Source organism: Zonotrichia leucophrys, chromosome 24 (assembly GCF_028769735.1).
Source record: "Zonotrichia leucophrys gambelii isolate GWCS_2022_RI chromosome 24, RI_Zleu_2.0, whole genome shotgun sequence".
NCBI classification, from domain to species: Eukaryota; Metazoa; Chordata; class Aves; order Passeriformes; family Passerellidae; genus Zonotrichia; species Zonotrichia leucophrys.
Window position 1 is genome coordinate 1285801 of NC_088193.1, and position 17255 is coordinate 1303055.

The 17255-nt window shown below is 49.2% G+C and overlaps 1 protein-coding gene across 11 annotated transcripts in view; it reads right to left on the reverse strand.

Moving 5' to 3' along the window:
- Positions 1-17255, reverse strand: part of NCAM1 (neural cell adhesion molecule 1) — a 91732-nt gene that overhangs the window by 5702 nt on the left and 68775 nt on the right. For 7 of the 11 annotated variants that reach the window (XM_064732205.1, XM_064732204.1, XM_064732203.1 and 4 more), the window contains 2 exons: positions 11269-11393; positions 9277-9457 (listed from right to left, as the gene is read on the reverse strand). In XM_064732205.1, coding sequence (XP_064588275.1) covers positions 9277-9457; positions 11269-11393 — 306 coding nt within the window. Of the gene's footprint in view, positions 1-1745; positions 5993-9276; positions 9458-11268; positions 11394-17255 lie in introns of those variants that run through there. The other 4 variants (XM_064732210.1, XM_064732213.1, XM_064732209.1 and 1 more) reach the window with 2 other exon arrangements.

A 17255-nucleotide genomic window follows, 5' to 3' on the forward strand; every position in this document is an offset into this window, starting at 1 on the left:
CCCTCCTCCTCCTCCTCAAGAGGAAGGTCCAGTGGCCCTGGCCCTGCCCAAGGAGCAGGGAAAGCAAAGGCCAGGCTCTGCAGCAGGGTTTTCCTGGTGGGACACAAATCACTCAGGGCTGGTGAGCCCCTGGAGAGTGAAACTCAATCAAAGCCCTCCCTGGAGCTCAGGAGCTCTGCAGAACCTGCTCATGGCTCCCCAGCCTCTCACCAGCCCAGCCCCTGGAGCCCCAAACCCTTGGAATTTTGTCTCTGCAGAACCCCAGCAGAGCCCCTTGATCCCCACTTGGACAGGTGAGAAGACCCTTCCCAGGGCTTGGAGAGAGCCACAGCCCCTGCCATGCATTTCCTTGGTTCAACACACGAGGCAGAGAGGTGGTGTTTCATTTGGTGACCCCGAGATGGACCGAGGGATGCAGATTCCAGCAGGAAAAGTGCAGAAAAGCCACAGTGAGGCACCTGAGGGATCACAAGCCCAGCCCCTGGTGACAGAACACTGTCCCACAGGCAGCAAGCTGCAGGATGACACGGTGACAGGGACCCACCCCACCCTGCAGGGAGTGAGGAGGGCAGGGATTTGGGATTTTCCCCTTTGGGGGCGCTCAGGATGTGCAGGGATGATTCCACAATTCAGCTGAGCTGTGTCACCCTCCCATCCACCCCTGTGTGGGCCAAGGGGACCATCCCAGGATCAGCCTCCCCAGAGCTGCAATTTCCCCCTTGTGGACAATTCCACTCACACCACAGTGCTGCTCCTTGCCTCCTCTCCTCTCCCCAGCTTTTCCAGGAGCTGTGACCCCCAAATTCCTGCCCTGACAGGCACAGAGCCCTGTGCTCCCCCAGAGCCCCAATGAGACCCCTGAGCAGGCACCAAACCCCCCAAAACCCCCAGCCCTGCTCCCCTGCCCCAGGAGGAGGAGGAGGATGGAGCTGGGGAAGCAGGGCAGGCCTGCAGGGGAATGTCCCTGTTCTTGTGCTATTCTGGGATTTTACACCTCAAGCCAAGGAAACTGGGCCAAGGTAACTGCCTGCAATTTGGGTTTCTAGGCTGCTAAGGGAGCCCTGCAATTTGCAGGAACTTTCCAACCTTTTCCCATTAGCTGTGGTTTCAGAAATCCTAACTCGTGGCATGAATTGAAATTCCAAACTTTCCAGGGACTGGCATAAGGAAATATAATATAAAAATCCTCCACAGCCTCATGGACTTGGGAGGCTCTTGGTGCTGCCTTTCATTTTCCTTGTAAAGGAATTTTGCTGCTCCTACAAAATGCAGGAATCACAGAGGAGATTACTCTTTTCACAGACTGTCCCATCTGATTAAATTAAATTGATTTCCAAATACTTTCTGGAGCCATTCCCTCCATCCTGCAGCTGGATTTATGTTGTATTTAATGAAACTGATATTTAGACATCCCTAAAGGGTTTGCTGGGGCCTAAAACAACTCTGTGTACAAAATAAATGTATAAGTAAATGAAGAAATAAATGTATAAATAAATAAAGAAATGTATAAATAAATGGAGAAATAAATGTATAAATAAATAAAGACATGTATAAATAATGTGGAGCAGCTGCTCACACTGTGTGTGTGAAACAAATGTAATAAATTGATGTTGGACATTTTTGACCTGATCCACATCCAGCCCTTCCATTAATCCCCTTTTGCCATCCTCAGGACATGGAGGAATAACATTTCCACCGGTTAAATAAGGAAACACAAACCATTAAAGAACTTCTGGAGTCCTTCATTCTAAAGAAGTGAAGAATTTATTAATTACAAATTATGTTTTCCAATGGAAAATGAGCTTCCTGCGAGACTGGCTTTTCTAACCCCCCTCATTTCACAGTGCACGGGAAAGCCACGCAGCAGAACCTGCCCTGACAGAGAGAGCTCAGCTGTGTCCCCCTGGCCTGGGGGGTCACTGCACAATGTCAGACACAAACAGGGTGGGGAGAGGCAGGTGGGACTGCGGGCACGGCCAAGGCCCTACAGGATTTGGCAAAAGGAAGAAGAAGAAGGGACAAACCAAACAAAAATCCACTCTGTAGCCAGCAGCACGCCCCAGAGAGCAGCTCTTTGTTCCCTTTGAAGGGGGATTTTCAGGGCTGTTCCCCCAGCCCAGCCTGGGGACAAGGACCCTGCTCTCCAGGGACAGAAATCCACGTTCCAAACCCTGTGAGTGAGCTCCCAGAGCCTGGGGAGCTGTGACCCTGCTCTCCAGGGACAGAAATCCATGTTCCGCACTCTGAGTGAGCTCCCAGCAGCTTGGGGACAAGGATTCTGCTCTCCCACGTTCCAAACCCTGTGAGTGAGCTCCCAGAGCCGCTGGGATGGGGATTTGGGATTTCCCAGAGCTGCCCTGGATTCTTGTGCATTGTGGCCCCAGAGCTCTGGTCCTTCTGGCTCTGTTGGGTCTGAAGTGACCCCAAATCCCATCCATCCACCCCTGCCATAGCAGGGACACCTTCCACTGTGTCCAGGGACACCTTCCACCATCATGGGCTGCTCCAAGCCCATCCGACCTGGCCCTGGACACTGCCAGGGACCCTGGGCAGCCACAGCTGCTCTGGGATCCCATCCCAGCCCCCTCCACCTTCACAAGGAACAATTCCGTCCCAAAACCCCACCTAGCCCTGCCCTGTGGCAGTCTGAAGCCATTCCCCCCTTCCTGTCCCTCCATCCCATGGAAATAATCCCTCTCCCCTTCTCCTGCCAGCTCCTCCAGGTCCTGCAAGGGGCACTGAGGTCACCCCAAAGCTTCTCCTCTGCAGGCTGAACACAGAGTGACACCAAAATCCTTTCCTGGATAAACCACACCCTGTCCCAAAACACACAGTGACACCAAAATCCTTTCCTGGATAAACCACACCCCTGTCCCAAAACACACGGTGACACCAAAATCCTTTCCTGGATAAACCACACCCCTGTCCCAAAACACATGGTGACACCAAAATCCTCTCTCCTGGATAAACCACCCCTGTCCCAAACACAGAGTGACACCAAAATCCTTTCCTGGATAAACCACACCCCTGTCCCAAAACACACGGTGACACCAAAATCCTCTCTCCTGGATAAACCACACCCCTGTCCCAAACACAGAGTGACACCAAAATCCTTTCCTGGATAAACCACACGCCTGTCCCAAAACACACGGTGACACCAAAATCCTTTCCTGGATAAACCACACCCTGTCCCAAAACACACGGTGACACCAAAATCCTCTCTCCTGGATAAACCACACCCCTGTCCCAAACACAGAGTGACACCAAAATCCTTTCCTGGATGGATAAACCACACCCTGCCCCAAGTGCCCACCCCACCCCAGCAGAGCCAGGAGAAGCTGTTTTTAAAACCTTTTAGATAAAAATTTATTTTTATCCCCCAGAACCCTGGAGGTGCAGGCACCTGCAGCTGCTCCTGGTGGAGCAGGACATTCCCAAACCTTCCTGCCCACAAAAACAGCCAGACAGTGCTCTGAGAAACAGCTCTGGGAATGTGGAGGGGCTGCAGCAAACTGGGAATCCTGCAGGGCTCTGCAGCCCCTCACACACACAGCAACTGCAGGCATGAAAATCCCACTGCTTGAGCATCTTCTGCTTCCATATCTGAGCCTCTGCCCCCTCTCTGGCTCTTCTAAAAACTCTATTTGAATTTCATTTTACTCACACCAAGGGCCTGACAGATCTCTGGTACCTGGCATGATCAGTGCTAAAACCCCAGTTCTGCTCCTCATTTTATCCAACAGAAAGCAGCAGTTTCTGTCTGTAATCCATGCTGGCTGGGCTCCAGGCTGCTGTGGCGTTTGGGATTCATTTCAGCCACACTAAAGGAGCCACAGAGAATCCTGAGCCCTTCCCAGGGACAGAACCCCCTCCACAGGTGCTGCTCTCTCTCCACACCAACCTCACAAAGTTACAGAGATCATTTTAATAGCTGTCATTTTGGTGAGAAACATCTCAGCCTCTGTGGATTAGGGGGAAACCCACAAAAAGCTGATTTCAGACCTACAATGAGCTCAATTAATGCAGTTAGAGGGCAAATCACACCAGTTTTTAGTATCAGGATTATTTTGCTGCACTTCAGCAAACTCCAAAGCTCTAACAAAGAGTCTACACTCTACAGCACTGGAAATGAGGGGGTTTGGAATAAAAAAATGAACCCACAGGCTTCTGTGTGCGACACCTGCATCAAGTCTGCATTTCCAATCCAGACAGGGAAGTTCCAACACAGCAGAGCAGAGAAGGCAGAGCCAGACACGAGTGAGGGCAGGATTCTGTCAGGAGATGAACCCCACCCAGCTGAGAGGCTTTGAGACATTCTGGTTTTAGGAGAACCCTGGTTTTAGGAGAGCATCAGAGGGGATGGATCTCCTATCCCAATGGACTTCATATCCCAATGGATCTCCTGTTCCAATGGATTTCCTATCCCAATGAACTTCATATCCCAGTGGAGTTCATATCCCAAATTTCCTATCCCAATGGATTTCATATCTCAATGGGTTTTCTGTTCCAATGAATTCCTGCTACAGTGGATTTCCTATCCCAATGGATTTCCTGTTCCAGTGGATTTCCTAGCCCAAATTTCCTACCCCAATGGATCTCCTATCCAATGGATTTTCTATCCCAATGGATTTCCTGTTCCAATGGATTTCCTATCTCAATGGATTTCATATCCCAAATTTTCTGTCCCAATGGATTTCCTATCCCAATGGATTTCCTGTTCCAATGGATTTCATATCTCAAATTTCCTATCCCAATGGATTTCCTTTTCCAACGGATTTCCTATCCATGGATTTCCTATCTCAATGGATTTCCTGTTCCAATTGATTCCGAATCCCACTGGATTTCCTGCTCCAATGGATTTCCTGTTCCAAAGGATTTCCTATCCCAAAAGGACTTCCTATCCCAATGAATTTCATACCCCAATGAATTTCCTATCCCAATGGATTTCCCAAAATTCATTAGGGTTGTTGTGTCAGATTTTTTGGTTTTTTTTTTGGGGGTGGGGAGATCTGGTTTTTTTCAAAGAAGCAATGCAAAAATCATCTGAGTTTTGTCTAAGGGAATTCCCAGTATTTGACACCAAAGATGGCTCTGCTGCACCAGTTCAGCCCAGGGACTGATGCTGCCAGGAAGGTGATTAAGGATCAGTAATTACAACTCTGCTGCTCAGCTCACTCCATCCCAGCCAAGATTTCCTGTCAGGACAGCAAGGAAAGGGATCTGTGAGAACACAGCTCTGGAAATCCACTGGCACGGGGTGTGTCCATGGGCTGGGAGTGCCCAGCCCCACCCTGCACACCAGGGAAGGAGGAGGAGGAGGAGGAGGAGGAGGAAGAGCAGCAGGGGGATCCCAGCAGATGTTTATGGTCAGAGCAGCACGGCAGGAAAACCTTCCAGACATTTGGATCCACATGCAAAAGCCCCCAGAGACATCTGGGCAATCAGCAGGATGGTCTCTGACAAATCTTCTCTTTCTTTTTACAGTCTGTGGGTTTGTGGATGGGGCCTCCTTTTGCACAAGATCAGCACCAGATGTGCAGAGAAATCGGTAAAAAGCAGGATCTTAAAGGCTTTCAACATTGCACCTTCCTTTGATGAAAACAGCAAGCAAACAGCACAAAAAAAATCTTTCTTTACATCCATTTAAAAGGGCAAATTCATTACAAGTGACAAAAAAAAAACGTTAAAGAGAAAAAAACTTGGCTGAAACCTTTTTTCCTTGTTACAAAATACTGACTCTTTCAAATTAAACATTTTTTTTAAGTTCTGTGTTTCTTTTTTTGTTTGTTTTTCTCTGAACTGACACGATCCTCTGAAGCAAAGTTATCTCCTTCCACACCTTGGTGGGACCCAGGCCTTCCCAAGCAAATATTGCTTTATTTGACTCTTTTTTTTTTGTTTTTTGAAAGTTTCTAACAGAGCAAAAGCAGAGTCACTGCAGAGAGAAGCAATGAGACAAAGGAGGACGACGCTGATGGACTTCCCAAGGTCGCTGCAGGTGCCAGACAATGGTTCCCAGGAGGGGGGATATGGTTGTTTGAAAAACAAATTTGGTGCATGTGGCAAGCGTGGATGTTCCCCGTGAGATCCAAGGTGACCATGGATGACAGACATAGGAAAGGAGTTGGGGGAAAAGGGAGAGGGGAGGGAAAGGAAGGAGGAGAGGAAGAAAAACAGAAAGAAAGAGAGAGAGAAAAAGAGAGAGAGAGAGAGAAAGAGAGAGAGAAATAGATAAAAAAAATTAGGTCATAAATACAGAAAACATAAGAATCAAAGGTTTAATTTAATCTCGTAAATTAAAATGGCTCAGGGTTCAAGGAGCAGCACATTCAGCACAAAAGGGGCAGAAGCTCAGCAAAGCCCAAAGCTGCAGAGCAGGGTCCAAGGCAGGGCAGGGAGGGTGGGGAGTGCAGGCAAATGAGATTAAAATGAGATTAAAATGAAGGGACAGAAGGGGCTCAGCGAGACACAGGGAGATGGTGTCTGGAGCCTGAGAGCACAGCGCTGCCTTCAGCAGGGAAAAAGGAAAACAAGAAAAGCTTTGGTGCAGCAGAGACTCCACCTGCCTGTCCAAGCCCTGCCCCAAAGCCTGGACAACAAATCCACTTTATCCTGAGGGAGCACCAAGGTCTCAGGAATCTCTGACTCTGCCATTCAGCCTCCCAGCTGCTTGGGAACCACTCCAATGCCAGTGTGATGATTGTTGTTATTATTGTTATTATTGTTATTATGACTGCAAATAACACCCTTATCCTTCCAGCCACTCAGAGCTCTGCACAGGTGAGGGGAACAAAGGACTACACACAACAAATGCACATTTTCCTGCAGGGAATCCCTGATTATTGCTGTCAGGCACAGCACAATTCCTGGTACAGCTCTGGCTCTGACTCCTGCACAGCCCATTCTGAGATAAAAACACTGAAATGCCATGGGAAAGGGAAAGGGAAAAGGAAAGGGAAAGGGAAAGGGAAAAGGGAAAGGGAAAAGGGAAAGGGAAAAGGGAAAGGGAAAAGGGAAAAGGGAAAGGGAAAAGGGAAAGGGAAAAGGGAAAAGGGAAAGGGAAAGGGAAAGGGAAAGGGAAAGGGAAAGGGAAAGGGAAAGGGAAAGGGAAAGAAAGGGAAAAGGGAAAAGGGAAAAGGGAAAGGGAAAAGGGAAAAGGGAAAAGGGAAAGGGAAAGGGAAAGGGAAAGGGAAAGGGAAAGGGAAAGGGAAAGGGAAAGGGAAAAGGGAAAAGGGAAAAGGGAAAAGGGGAAAAGGGAAAGGGAAAGAAAAGGACACACAGAGCCTCTTCCTTGGCAATAAAACCTGTGGGGCTGCACAGCAGAGGAAAAACCAACCTGCCCCTGGAAATATTCTCATCAGAATCTCAGTCTGGGCACCAGGGAACACCTTGGGAGGCCAAAATGACAAAACCCCAGGAGAGAGAGTCACAAAGGCAGCAATAACCAGGCACTGCACCAGGACACAGCCCTTTCTGAGGAGCAGCTGAGTTCCAGCTCCTGGGGCAATCCTGCACACCCAAAATCTGAATTTTGCACCTGCAACATCTGAGGCAGCCTCAGCTCCCAGCTCCTCCTGGGCTCCACACCGAGCTAAGCACGGAGTAACTGCAGAGAGGCCAGGAACTTTCACCTCTGGTAACAAACTGGCTTTCCCCTGGTTTTAGAGGGTTCCTGCTCATGTTACATGGATTAAAGGGCTCAGAGGGGGAGCAAGGGTTAGAGCTGCTGCAAATGAGAACCACAGAGTGAGTTAATGAGTTACTGACGGTCCTTCCACCCAAAACTACGCCCTGTCCAAGCACCGCCAGGCTCTCCTTTGGCCCATCTCCCTCCTCCTCACTGCCAGCCCCACTTTTCCCACTTTTTCACCCATTTCTGTGCTCAACAACGCGACCTGCCTCAGCCAAGGGGGCTGCAGCATTCCCACAAGGGCTGAGCTGTTCCCTCCAGGGAATGGGCTCAGGGGAGCAGGGACTGAAGGAAACTCTCTGCTTTCAAGAGAAACCATGAATGAAATCCCACCAGGATGGGCTGGAGCACCAACCCTGCCTGTGCAGGGCAGCCCTGACTCAGCACCCCTGTCTTTAACCACCACAACCTCAATTTACAGCTACTCCAGCCACCCAACCTCAGGCTTTGGTTGCTCTGTGTGGGTTTCCCCACGGCTTTTTTAAAATGTCCATGTGTAGAAAAGAAATCCTAACTGTCCTCCCAACAGATTGCCACAAACTGCTCAGTTCCAGTTCCCCAGCTGAGAGTTCTGCTTGGCTTTTGCAATAATTGTCCTCATCCCTCACTTTATGAGCACAGTAATAAGTACACTCTGTTTTAAGAGCTTACAGCAGCACCCTGAAGCCTTTGAGTTATTTTCTCCTGATGTCCTCCTCAACACTGAACCGTCGCTGCTTGAAAATCACTGTCATTTGGTAATTTGAACTGAAAAATGCTCAGAGAGAGACATTTCACTGCCTTCTCATCCTCATTTGGTAATGTGAACTGAAAACTGCTCAGAGAGAGATCTTTCACTGTAGCCATGATATTTTCTGAAAAATCCTTTCCTTAGGATTTTTCCTCCTGAGACACTGAGAGGCCTCAGGAACAGAATGCAAACAATGGTTATCTGCTGCTGTGGAATGCAACAGGTGCATCTGGGATTGGTCTCATGGGGTTGTTTCTAATTAATGGCCAATCACAGTCAGCTGGCTCGGACTCTGTCCGAGACACAAGCTTTTGTTATCATTCCTTCTTTTTCTATTTTTAGCTAGCCATCTGATGAAATCCTTTCTTCTATTCTTTTAGTACAGTTTTAATATAATATATATAATAAAATAATAAATTGAGCCTTCTGAAACGTGGAGTCAGATCCTCATCCCTTCCCTCATCCTCAGACCGTGTGAACACCATCACATTTCACTGCCTTCCCATCCAAGTGCCAGCAAACTCCTGATGCCTTTACTCCTCCAGAGGTGGGAAATCTGCCTTGTGCAGAGCATCACCCTGCCGAGCTGAAGGCCCTACTGGGGTTCAAAACACAAATTCCACTTCCCACTCTCAGAAAGCTTCTCCTACCCCACACAAGGAGCCACCATTCCCTGGGAGCAGCCAGGCAGGGGTTTCAGTCCCACATACCTGCCACAGGTATGCACGCAGCCACGACCCTCAGCCTCGGGTGGGGGCACCGACCATGAGAGAATGGGCTGGAAGCAAGCGAGCTCTGGGGGTTACTGGGGCACACGGGGGCAGCTCGGTGGCGTTAGGGGGCACAGCAGCAGTACCTGGGATCACCGTGGGCTGCGCCGAGGTGCGGAAGGCGTAGTGGGCCGGCTTGGACTTGCCCTGCTGGTTCTCAGCCACCACGTACACCTCGTAGTCGGCGTTCCAGTCCAGGGATTTCAGCATGACGTGGTCGCTGCCCGACGGCAGCCGGATCTCGGGCTTCCACTCCGAGGAGTGCTTCTGCAGGGAGGGCACAGGGAGCGTTAACTCTGTGATCCACACAAAGCTGACTGTCAAAAATGTGTGTTTTGTCTGACACGGCATGGTTGTCATAGTCAGAACTGACTCTGACCCACAGAAAACTGACTGTGGAAAATGTGCATTTAATTTGACAGGCCATTGTTGTCACTGACTCTGTGACCCACTGATTCTGACAATCAGAAAGCTGATTGTCAAAAATGTGTATTTTATTTGACAGAGTGTGGCTGTCATAGTGAGCACTGACTCTGACCCACAGAAAGCTGATTGTCAAAAATGCGTATTTCTGTGACCCACAGACTGTGAAAAATGCATATTTTATTTGACAGGGCAGGGCTGTTATAATGAGCACTGACGCTGCGATCCACAAAAAGTTGATGGTGAAAAAATGCATAATTTATCTGACAGGGCGTGGCTGTCATAATTAGCATTAACTCTATGATCTACAGAAGATTGATTGTGAAAAAATGCATATTTTATTTGACAGGGTGTGGCTATCATAGTGAGCACTGACTCTGTGATCCACAGAAAGCTGATTCCCAAAAATGTGTATTTTATTTGACAGGCCATTGCTGTCATTGACTCTGTGATCCAAAGAAAGTTGATTGTGAAAAGTCTGTATTTTATTTGACAGGGCGTGGCTGTCATAATTAGCATTGACTCTGTGATTCATAGGTGGTTGATTGTGAAAAATGCGTATTTTATGATTGGCTTTTTGCAAATATTAAAATTAATATTATATGCGTTATGTTAGAAAGTTATGCTGTGTTAATTTCCTTAACTTCAATTATATTACTATTTTTATAACCATTTTATTTCTACTAAACTTTTAAAATTTTAAAAACAAGTGATCTCTCCTGTTCATGGGCCACTGAGTGTCACTGCACGGCTGACAAACATTACATCATCCCATTGGGGGAAGCTCCGCCCAGGGGGAGGAGCCAAGCATTCCTACCTGGATACAATCTGAGGTTTGGGACACCAGCACAGCCTTTCCACTGGATTCCCAGAGGAAGAAGATCTACATATCCTTTTCTCCAGGATCCCTGCTCCAGCAGAACCAGCCCTGACACTGCAGGAGGGCTGAGCCACAATTCCAATGGGACTGCTGCCAACCCTCACCCACAGGGTGTCAGGCTGGGTTCTGACTCTGTCAGTGCTGTTCTAGTGCACTGCATTGTTTATTTTGATTTTATTTTCTTCCCTAATAAAGAACTGTTATTCCTGCTCCCATATCTTTGCCTGAGAGCCCCCCTAATTTTGAATTTAAAACAATTTGGAGGGAGGGGATTTTCCATTTTCCATTTCAGGGGAGTCTCCTGCCTTCCTTAGCACACACCTGTCTGTTCAAACCAAGACAATTAAGAAACCCATTGTTTTTATAGACAAGTAGATTTAATTGCTCCTCTAATTCAAACACCATCACTGCTGGCTAATTAAGAGACTACTCTTTGGTAAACAAATCTCTACGGCACATTCCATGTGTTCACAATATCAGTGAACACTGAAACCCTCAAATGCTGTTGGGGGGAGAGGCTGAGATGCCAAAGCAGCCTCTCTCCTGCTCAGAATCCTGTTTTCTGAGACAAAATCTCCTCACCTCCTCCTCTCATTCGGCCCCTAACTAAATTATTTCCAGACAGCAAAAGTTGCAAGTTCTGTTCATTTAAAAGTGCTCCTTCACATCTCAGCATGTCAAATCTAAAGCAGGTGAGTGACAGAAATTCCTCCCTTCAACCCAGCCCTCGCAGGGCCCAGGGGGGCTCAGAGAATCAGGGCTGTGCCACACTTACAGCTTTGTACTTGATCAGGTAGTGCCTGATTGGGGAGCCACCGTCGTCCTGCTTGATGACGTTCACCTTGATGGAGTTGCCATCCTCTCCTATGTGACCTTCCAGCTTGGGGGCACTGGGTTCCCCTGCAATTCAGGGCATTCAGGGTTATTTGGGGGGAAAAAAAAGGCATTATCAAGGAAAAAGTGCTTGTAAAAATTCAGAATACTTCATCATCCTCAGCTCAGGATGAGCTGACCCAGGCACAGAGAGGACACCGTGTGTTTCAGGTAAATATTTGCCACACCCGAGTGTTTCTTGCATTTGAAACACCAAATTTCCATTTTTGCATGTGCTGGAATGGAGTCAGAGTGAAAGAGATCCCCCCTCCCCAAGAAAACCCCAGAGAATGAGCAATTCCTGTAAGAGCTGCTGTGGAACCTCTGGCAAACACCAGGAGGGCTCTGTGGCTGCTCCTGAGGGTTGGGATGTACAGAGCACCCCTGGGAAGGACCCCGTGCCTCTCACACAGACCCAGGTCTGCACTCGGGATTTGTTTGGGGGTTTAAGAGCTGCTGGACCATTTAAATGAACGTGGAAACCCCTGAACACAGAACCCAGAGCACATCCCCTCACCCAGCCTGCACTGTGGAACTCCAGGGGATGCTGGAGAGAAATTCAGAGAAACCCCTTTGTCCTCTAGAATCATTTCCCATCCCTTCGCTCCTCTAGAATTACTCCATTTCTAGGAGAAAAAGGCCATCATGTCTCAGACTGCAGAAAATGGAAATGTCCCTTCCTCCTGCAGGGCAGGAGATTTACAGGAGGGATTTGCATCCCCAGCCCTGCAACCCACAGCTCCCACACTGCTTCTCCTCCCCAGCTCCTCCATTCCCCCACGCCATGGAGGATCCCAGTCCCACCCTGCAGCTCTGCTAGAAAAGCCAAACACAGGAGGTCTGAGTGCAGATTTGCACCTCTGGATTTGTGTCCAGCTCAGGAAGGTTCATCCCCCAACATCCTTCAGAAGGAATCTGAAGCCCTTTCCCCTCCCTCCTGCCTTTCAAAGGAATATGAGCACAGTTTTGTGGTGAAACACCAATGGGAAACTGCAAGGAGCCGTGATTTAAGATGAATTCCAGGCTGCAGCACTGCCCCAAGAAGGGAATCAATCCCACTGCAGGAGTGTGGGACACACACATTTGTGTTTAACAACTCCTCTGATGGATATAAAGAGGCAGCACTCCTTTTTCCAAGCTATGTTCTGCTTTCCCAAATCCTCTCCTCTGCCTTTATCCCCACTGCAGGGCTCCCACACCCCCTGGACGTTCCAGATGTGGATCCCACCCTGGCACAGCTGTCCCAGTGCCCACTGAACAGGAAAAGGTGACACAAGTGTGGTTTAAGGCACAGACAGACAGGAAATCTCCATCCTCACCTGGGCACATTGAACACCTCAGTTAAACAAGCAGAGATTTTTTTTTTCCTCCATCCCAAAAGACAAACAGCACCACAAAGTCCCTGCTTCTGGATGTGGGGCTGAGTGGCAGGAGCTGCTCTGCAGTAATTGTCCTGTTAGTCACCAATTGTCCTGTTAGTCACCAAAACTCACAGGAACCAGAAGGCAAAGCCTGGTTCTGTCACCCTGAGCCCAAAGCAGCCCCCAGGGCAGCCCTGGCCCTGCTCTGGGTGAGCCCTCAGGAGCAGCTGGGCTGAATTCTCTCAGTGTTGGTGGCACAGGGACAGAGCAAGAGCAGCATCTCCTCGCTCCTTCCCCAGTCCCCATCTCAGAGCTGATCATTAATTGATCATTAATGAGCACAGAGATCCCCAAGGGCTGAGGGAACACTGCACTTACAGAGTCTGACCTTTCCTCTAACACAGCCTGCATTTTGTTCCCAGTGACTGAGCACTGAGACTAACAGGAACATCCTCTGAAAAGATGCTTATTCTTGATTTGAAATGTCAGAGATGCTGCTGTACCTTACACACAGCCATTCCCATGATTAATTACCTGCTCTGCTGCAACTTTTCTTCCTTTTCTTCATTTGAATTATCTAATTTCCAGCTCCTGATTCACCCCTTCCTCCCCAATAGTTTAAATTCATTTCAGCTTTGAGAAACATTTCTCTTCAAAGAAAAGAACACTCCTAAGTGCTGAAAACCAACAGGTGGAGCAGTGCAAGCCCTGCTAAGGCATAGTTTTCTCTCCAGAAATAAATATTTATTTCATTGATCTCAAGCAGGTGGGTGCAATCCAGACACAGGGCTGTAAAACGAAAACTGGGTTAGTGTGTCAAACAGAGGAGGAAGAAGTTTAGTGGGAAAAGTTTAGTCCAGCAGAATCAGCAACCCTATGATGAGTGAAGATGTGAGTAGCTGCAGAGAGAAGGTGGTCAGAGGAGGATTCATGCTCACACATGCACGGGGGCTGCAAGGCACACCAGCACCCAGGGGTGCTCCATGCTCAGCCATGGCAGGAACCAGCCTGTCCCTCCCTCCTCAGAGCCCTCCCAGCTCCCAAACAGGGGAACCCCTCAGGGACCCCCCTTTGCTGCTGCTGCTTGGCTGGGGAGAGGCAGCAGCTCCACAGAGCCCAGATCTCCTGCTGGATCACCAGATATCTCATTAAATCCTCTCTGTGCAGGACCTTGTGCTCCCAGGGATTGAGGGACTGAGGCTGATGCTCAAAGCTCCCCCAGGACACTCAGCAAAGGAGAGAGCAGCAGCCTTTGCTGGGATGCAGGAGAGCCCAGCCCTGCCTGGGGCAGCTCCACAGGAACCCAGGGCCAGTCTGAGCAAGGAGATGAGGCCTTTCCTCCAGGCTCCCAAAGCTGCTGGGGGCAGGGGAGCTGAGGGCAGGGCTCTGAGCCATTGCATTGCCAATTTAATTCTCACCCACTCCCTGCTAAGCCATCAGCGCTCTGATCATCGCTGCTGCAGGGAGCAGGAAATGTCTCCTGGTATCCTCTGAACCCTTTGGTTTCTATTTGGGGCTTCCTTGCCCTAACACTGCTCTGCTGGATGGCAGAAATTCTGGTTTTTATTGTCTTTTTCAGAGGGTGCCATGAGCACCAGGAGTGGGTGCAACTTGAGGTGGGGAGAAAAGAGAAAATGAAAAATCTCTGAGGTAAAATCCTTGCCCAGCTGGCAGCAAGGCAAGGTCCTGCATCCTCCCTGTGCTCAGAGAGCAAACCTGGGGAATTCTGCAGCAGAGGAAGGAGGGAAGGGCTGATTTCTGCAATCTCTGAGCACCACAAAACCAGGGAACAAACACCAGGGAGGGCAAAACCACAGAGAAAGAACAGGCTGGGGTCGGGGTGCACACCAGGGGAGCAAACAGCAGCAGCAGAAATAAGGAACAAAAGCAGAGGTGCAGGAACGAGACAGGAACATCTCCCACCCTGCTGGATCCAGCAGAGGTGCAGGAACGAGACAGGAACATCTCCCATCCTGCTGGAACTCCAGCAGAGGGGCAGAAATGAGACAGGAACATCTCCCATCCTGCTGGAACTCCAGCAAAGGTCTATAAATGAGACAGGAACATCTCCCACCCTGCTGGATCCAGCAGAGGGAGGAGACAGGACAGGGCTCTGTGCATGCATGGGGAGGTTACTGGTGTTAGTTCTGTTTTCCTGGCAAAGCCCAGCCTAAATCCCTTCCCAGCCAAAAAGACAATTCCAGAAGCAGGAGCAGGAGCTTCCCCCCTTGCCCTGCTGGGACTGGGCTCAGGGTGAGGTGTGGCAGTGCCAGGAGCTGCTCTGCAGCACCCCACAGCTGCTGTGGGCTGAGTCCAGCTCACACAGAGCCAGGCTCCATCCTCTGCTCCTCAGCTTAAAGCCTTGCCAGGCTCAACCATCTGCTCCTTGTTCGGCTGGGGACCATCAGCTCCTGGGAGCTGAGCTCAGCTTAAAGCCCTGCCAGGCTCAATCATTTGTTCCTCAGCTTAAAGCCCTGCCAGGCTCAATCATTTGTTCCTCAGCTTAAAGCCCTGCCAGGCTCAATCATTTGCTCCTCAGCTTAAAGCCTTGCCAGGCTCAATCATCTCCTGAGCTCAGCTTAAATCCCTGCAGGCTCCCAGAGCCTCAGTGGAATGAGGAATGAGGGGCTCTGGCAGGAGCCAGATCCTCCCTCTGATGAGATCTGTGTGAGGTCTGGCTCCCACCACAGACTCTGTGTTGTTTCACAGGATTTATATGCAGAATTTTATACTGAGAGAGGATTTTATAACAGCATTTTACAGACAGAGTGTTTCACAGCACAGCTCTCATTCTAGCTATGCTTAAGTTTTACTCACAATAAAAAGGAAATTGTTTCTTAAATCAAATTGTGGCATACTCCAAATAACCAGATTTCTAAAAATTCAGGGTTATTTTTGAAGGCTACTAAACAGTGTGGATGTGTGCAGATATCACAATATAAATGTGTATTTTATAGGGTCAAAATGCTGCTACAGCAACAGGAGAGAGGGTGCTCCCAGAATTTGCCCTAATTTCCCATCAGATTCCAGTCTGTGGCTGGTCCCACGGAGAGGCAAAAGGATTTTGGCCTTTGGTGCTCATTCCAGAGGATTTTCAGCACCTTCCCAGGACAGTTCATTGCTGGACTCTGAGACTGAAGAAGCAAATGACTGAGCCAGGTGATTTTTTGGGGTTTTTTTTCCTATTTTCCCTCCAAGTCTTTTCCATCTCAATGCAGAGGACTCAAGTCGAGTTCTTCCCATGCAGACAGTGACGAGCAACTCCTCCAAAAAGGCTCAGTGGGATTTTTGTATTTTTGGGGTTTTTTTCTTTGGAATTTGGAGATCCCACAGGGGAATCCTCACCCCAAAAATCTAGGCAACCAATCAGAACAAAGTGTTTTACCTTCTGTTCACCAGCGAGGACGACATCATCAGCACCATGCAAGCCACATGACAAATTCACATGATACGCACGCACATGAGTTTGGTTGAAAGGAAAGTGGAGGAGGTCACATGGAAAATACAAAAAAATTAAAAAACTGATGTAAACAATGGGCAAGGGAAAAAAAATCAACAACAGAATTACAGAGTAAATAAAAATAGGAGCAAAATTAAATTAGCTAGCATATATCAGAAACACTGAGGGGGGGACAGTAAAACCACCTGGAAAATAAGAATATTAAACCACAGCAAGCACTGAGTTATGGCCTTGTGTTAGGCACAGCTGCGTCACTGCTTAGTCATAGGAGGAACAAAAGGGACAAAAATCATTGGAGTGAGTGCCAGGACTGCTGCAGGAATCCACAAAACTGCTGGGAAGAAAAAGGGAATTATTGTTATTCCAAGGCAGAGGAGGGGAAAGGGTCACAACCAGCCCAAAAGGAGGACAAACCACAAACCCTGGCACCCCAGAGTGGTGTGTCCTCCCTCTGCAGCACCAACTGCTCCTGATCAACAACAACAACAACAACAGCAGCGGGAGAGAGGGGACCATGGCCAGGGACACTTCTCACCCAGGAGCAGTGGCTGGATGGGGTCAGTGCAGGCAGTGACACCGAGGGGATCTGCCCCAGGACAGGGAATCCATCCCCAGTGGGATCCAGGACAGGGAATCCATCCCCAAAGGGATCCAGGGAATCCATCCCAACAAGACCCAGAGACAGGGAATCCATCCTCAATGGGGGACAGGGAATCCATCCCCAATGGGGCTCAGGGACAGGGAATCCATCCCCAACAGGATCCAGGGATAGGGAATCCATCCTCAATGAAATCCAGGGATAGGGAATCCATCCCCAATGGGATCCAGGACAGGGAATCCATCCCCAAAGGGATCCAGGGACAGGGAATCCATCCCCAATGGGATGCAGGCACAGGGAATCCATCCCCAATGGGACCCAGGACAGGGAATCCATCCCCAATGGGATCCAGGGACAGGGAATCCATCCCCAGAGGGATCCAGGACAGGGAATCCATCCTCAATGGGATCCAGGGACAGGGAATCCATCCCCAGTGGGATCCAGGGACAGGGAATCCATCCCCAATGGGA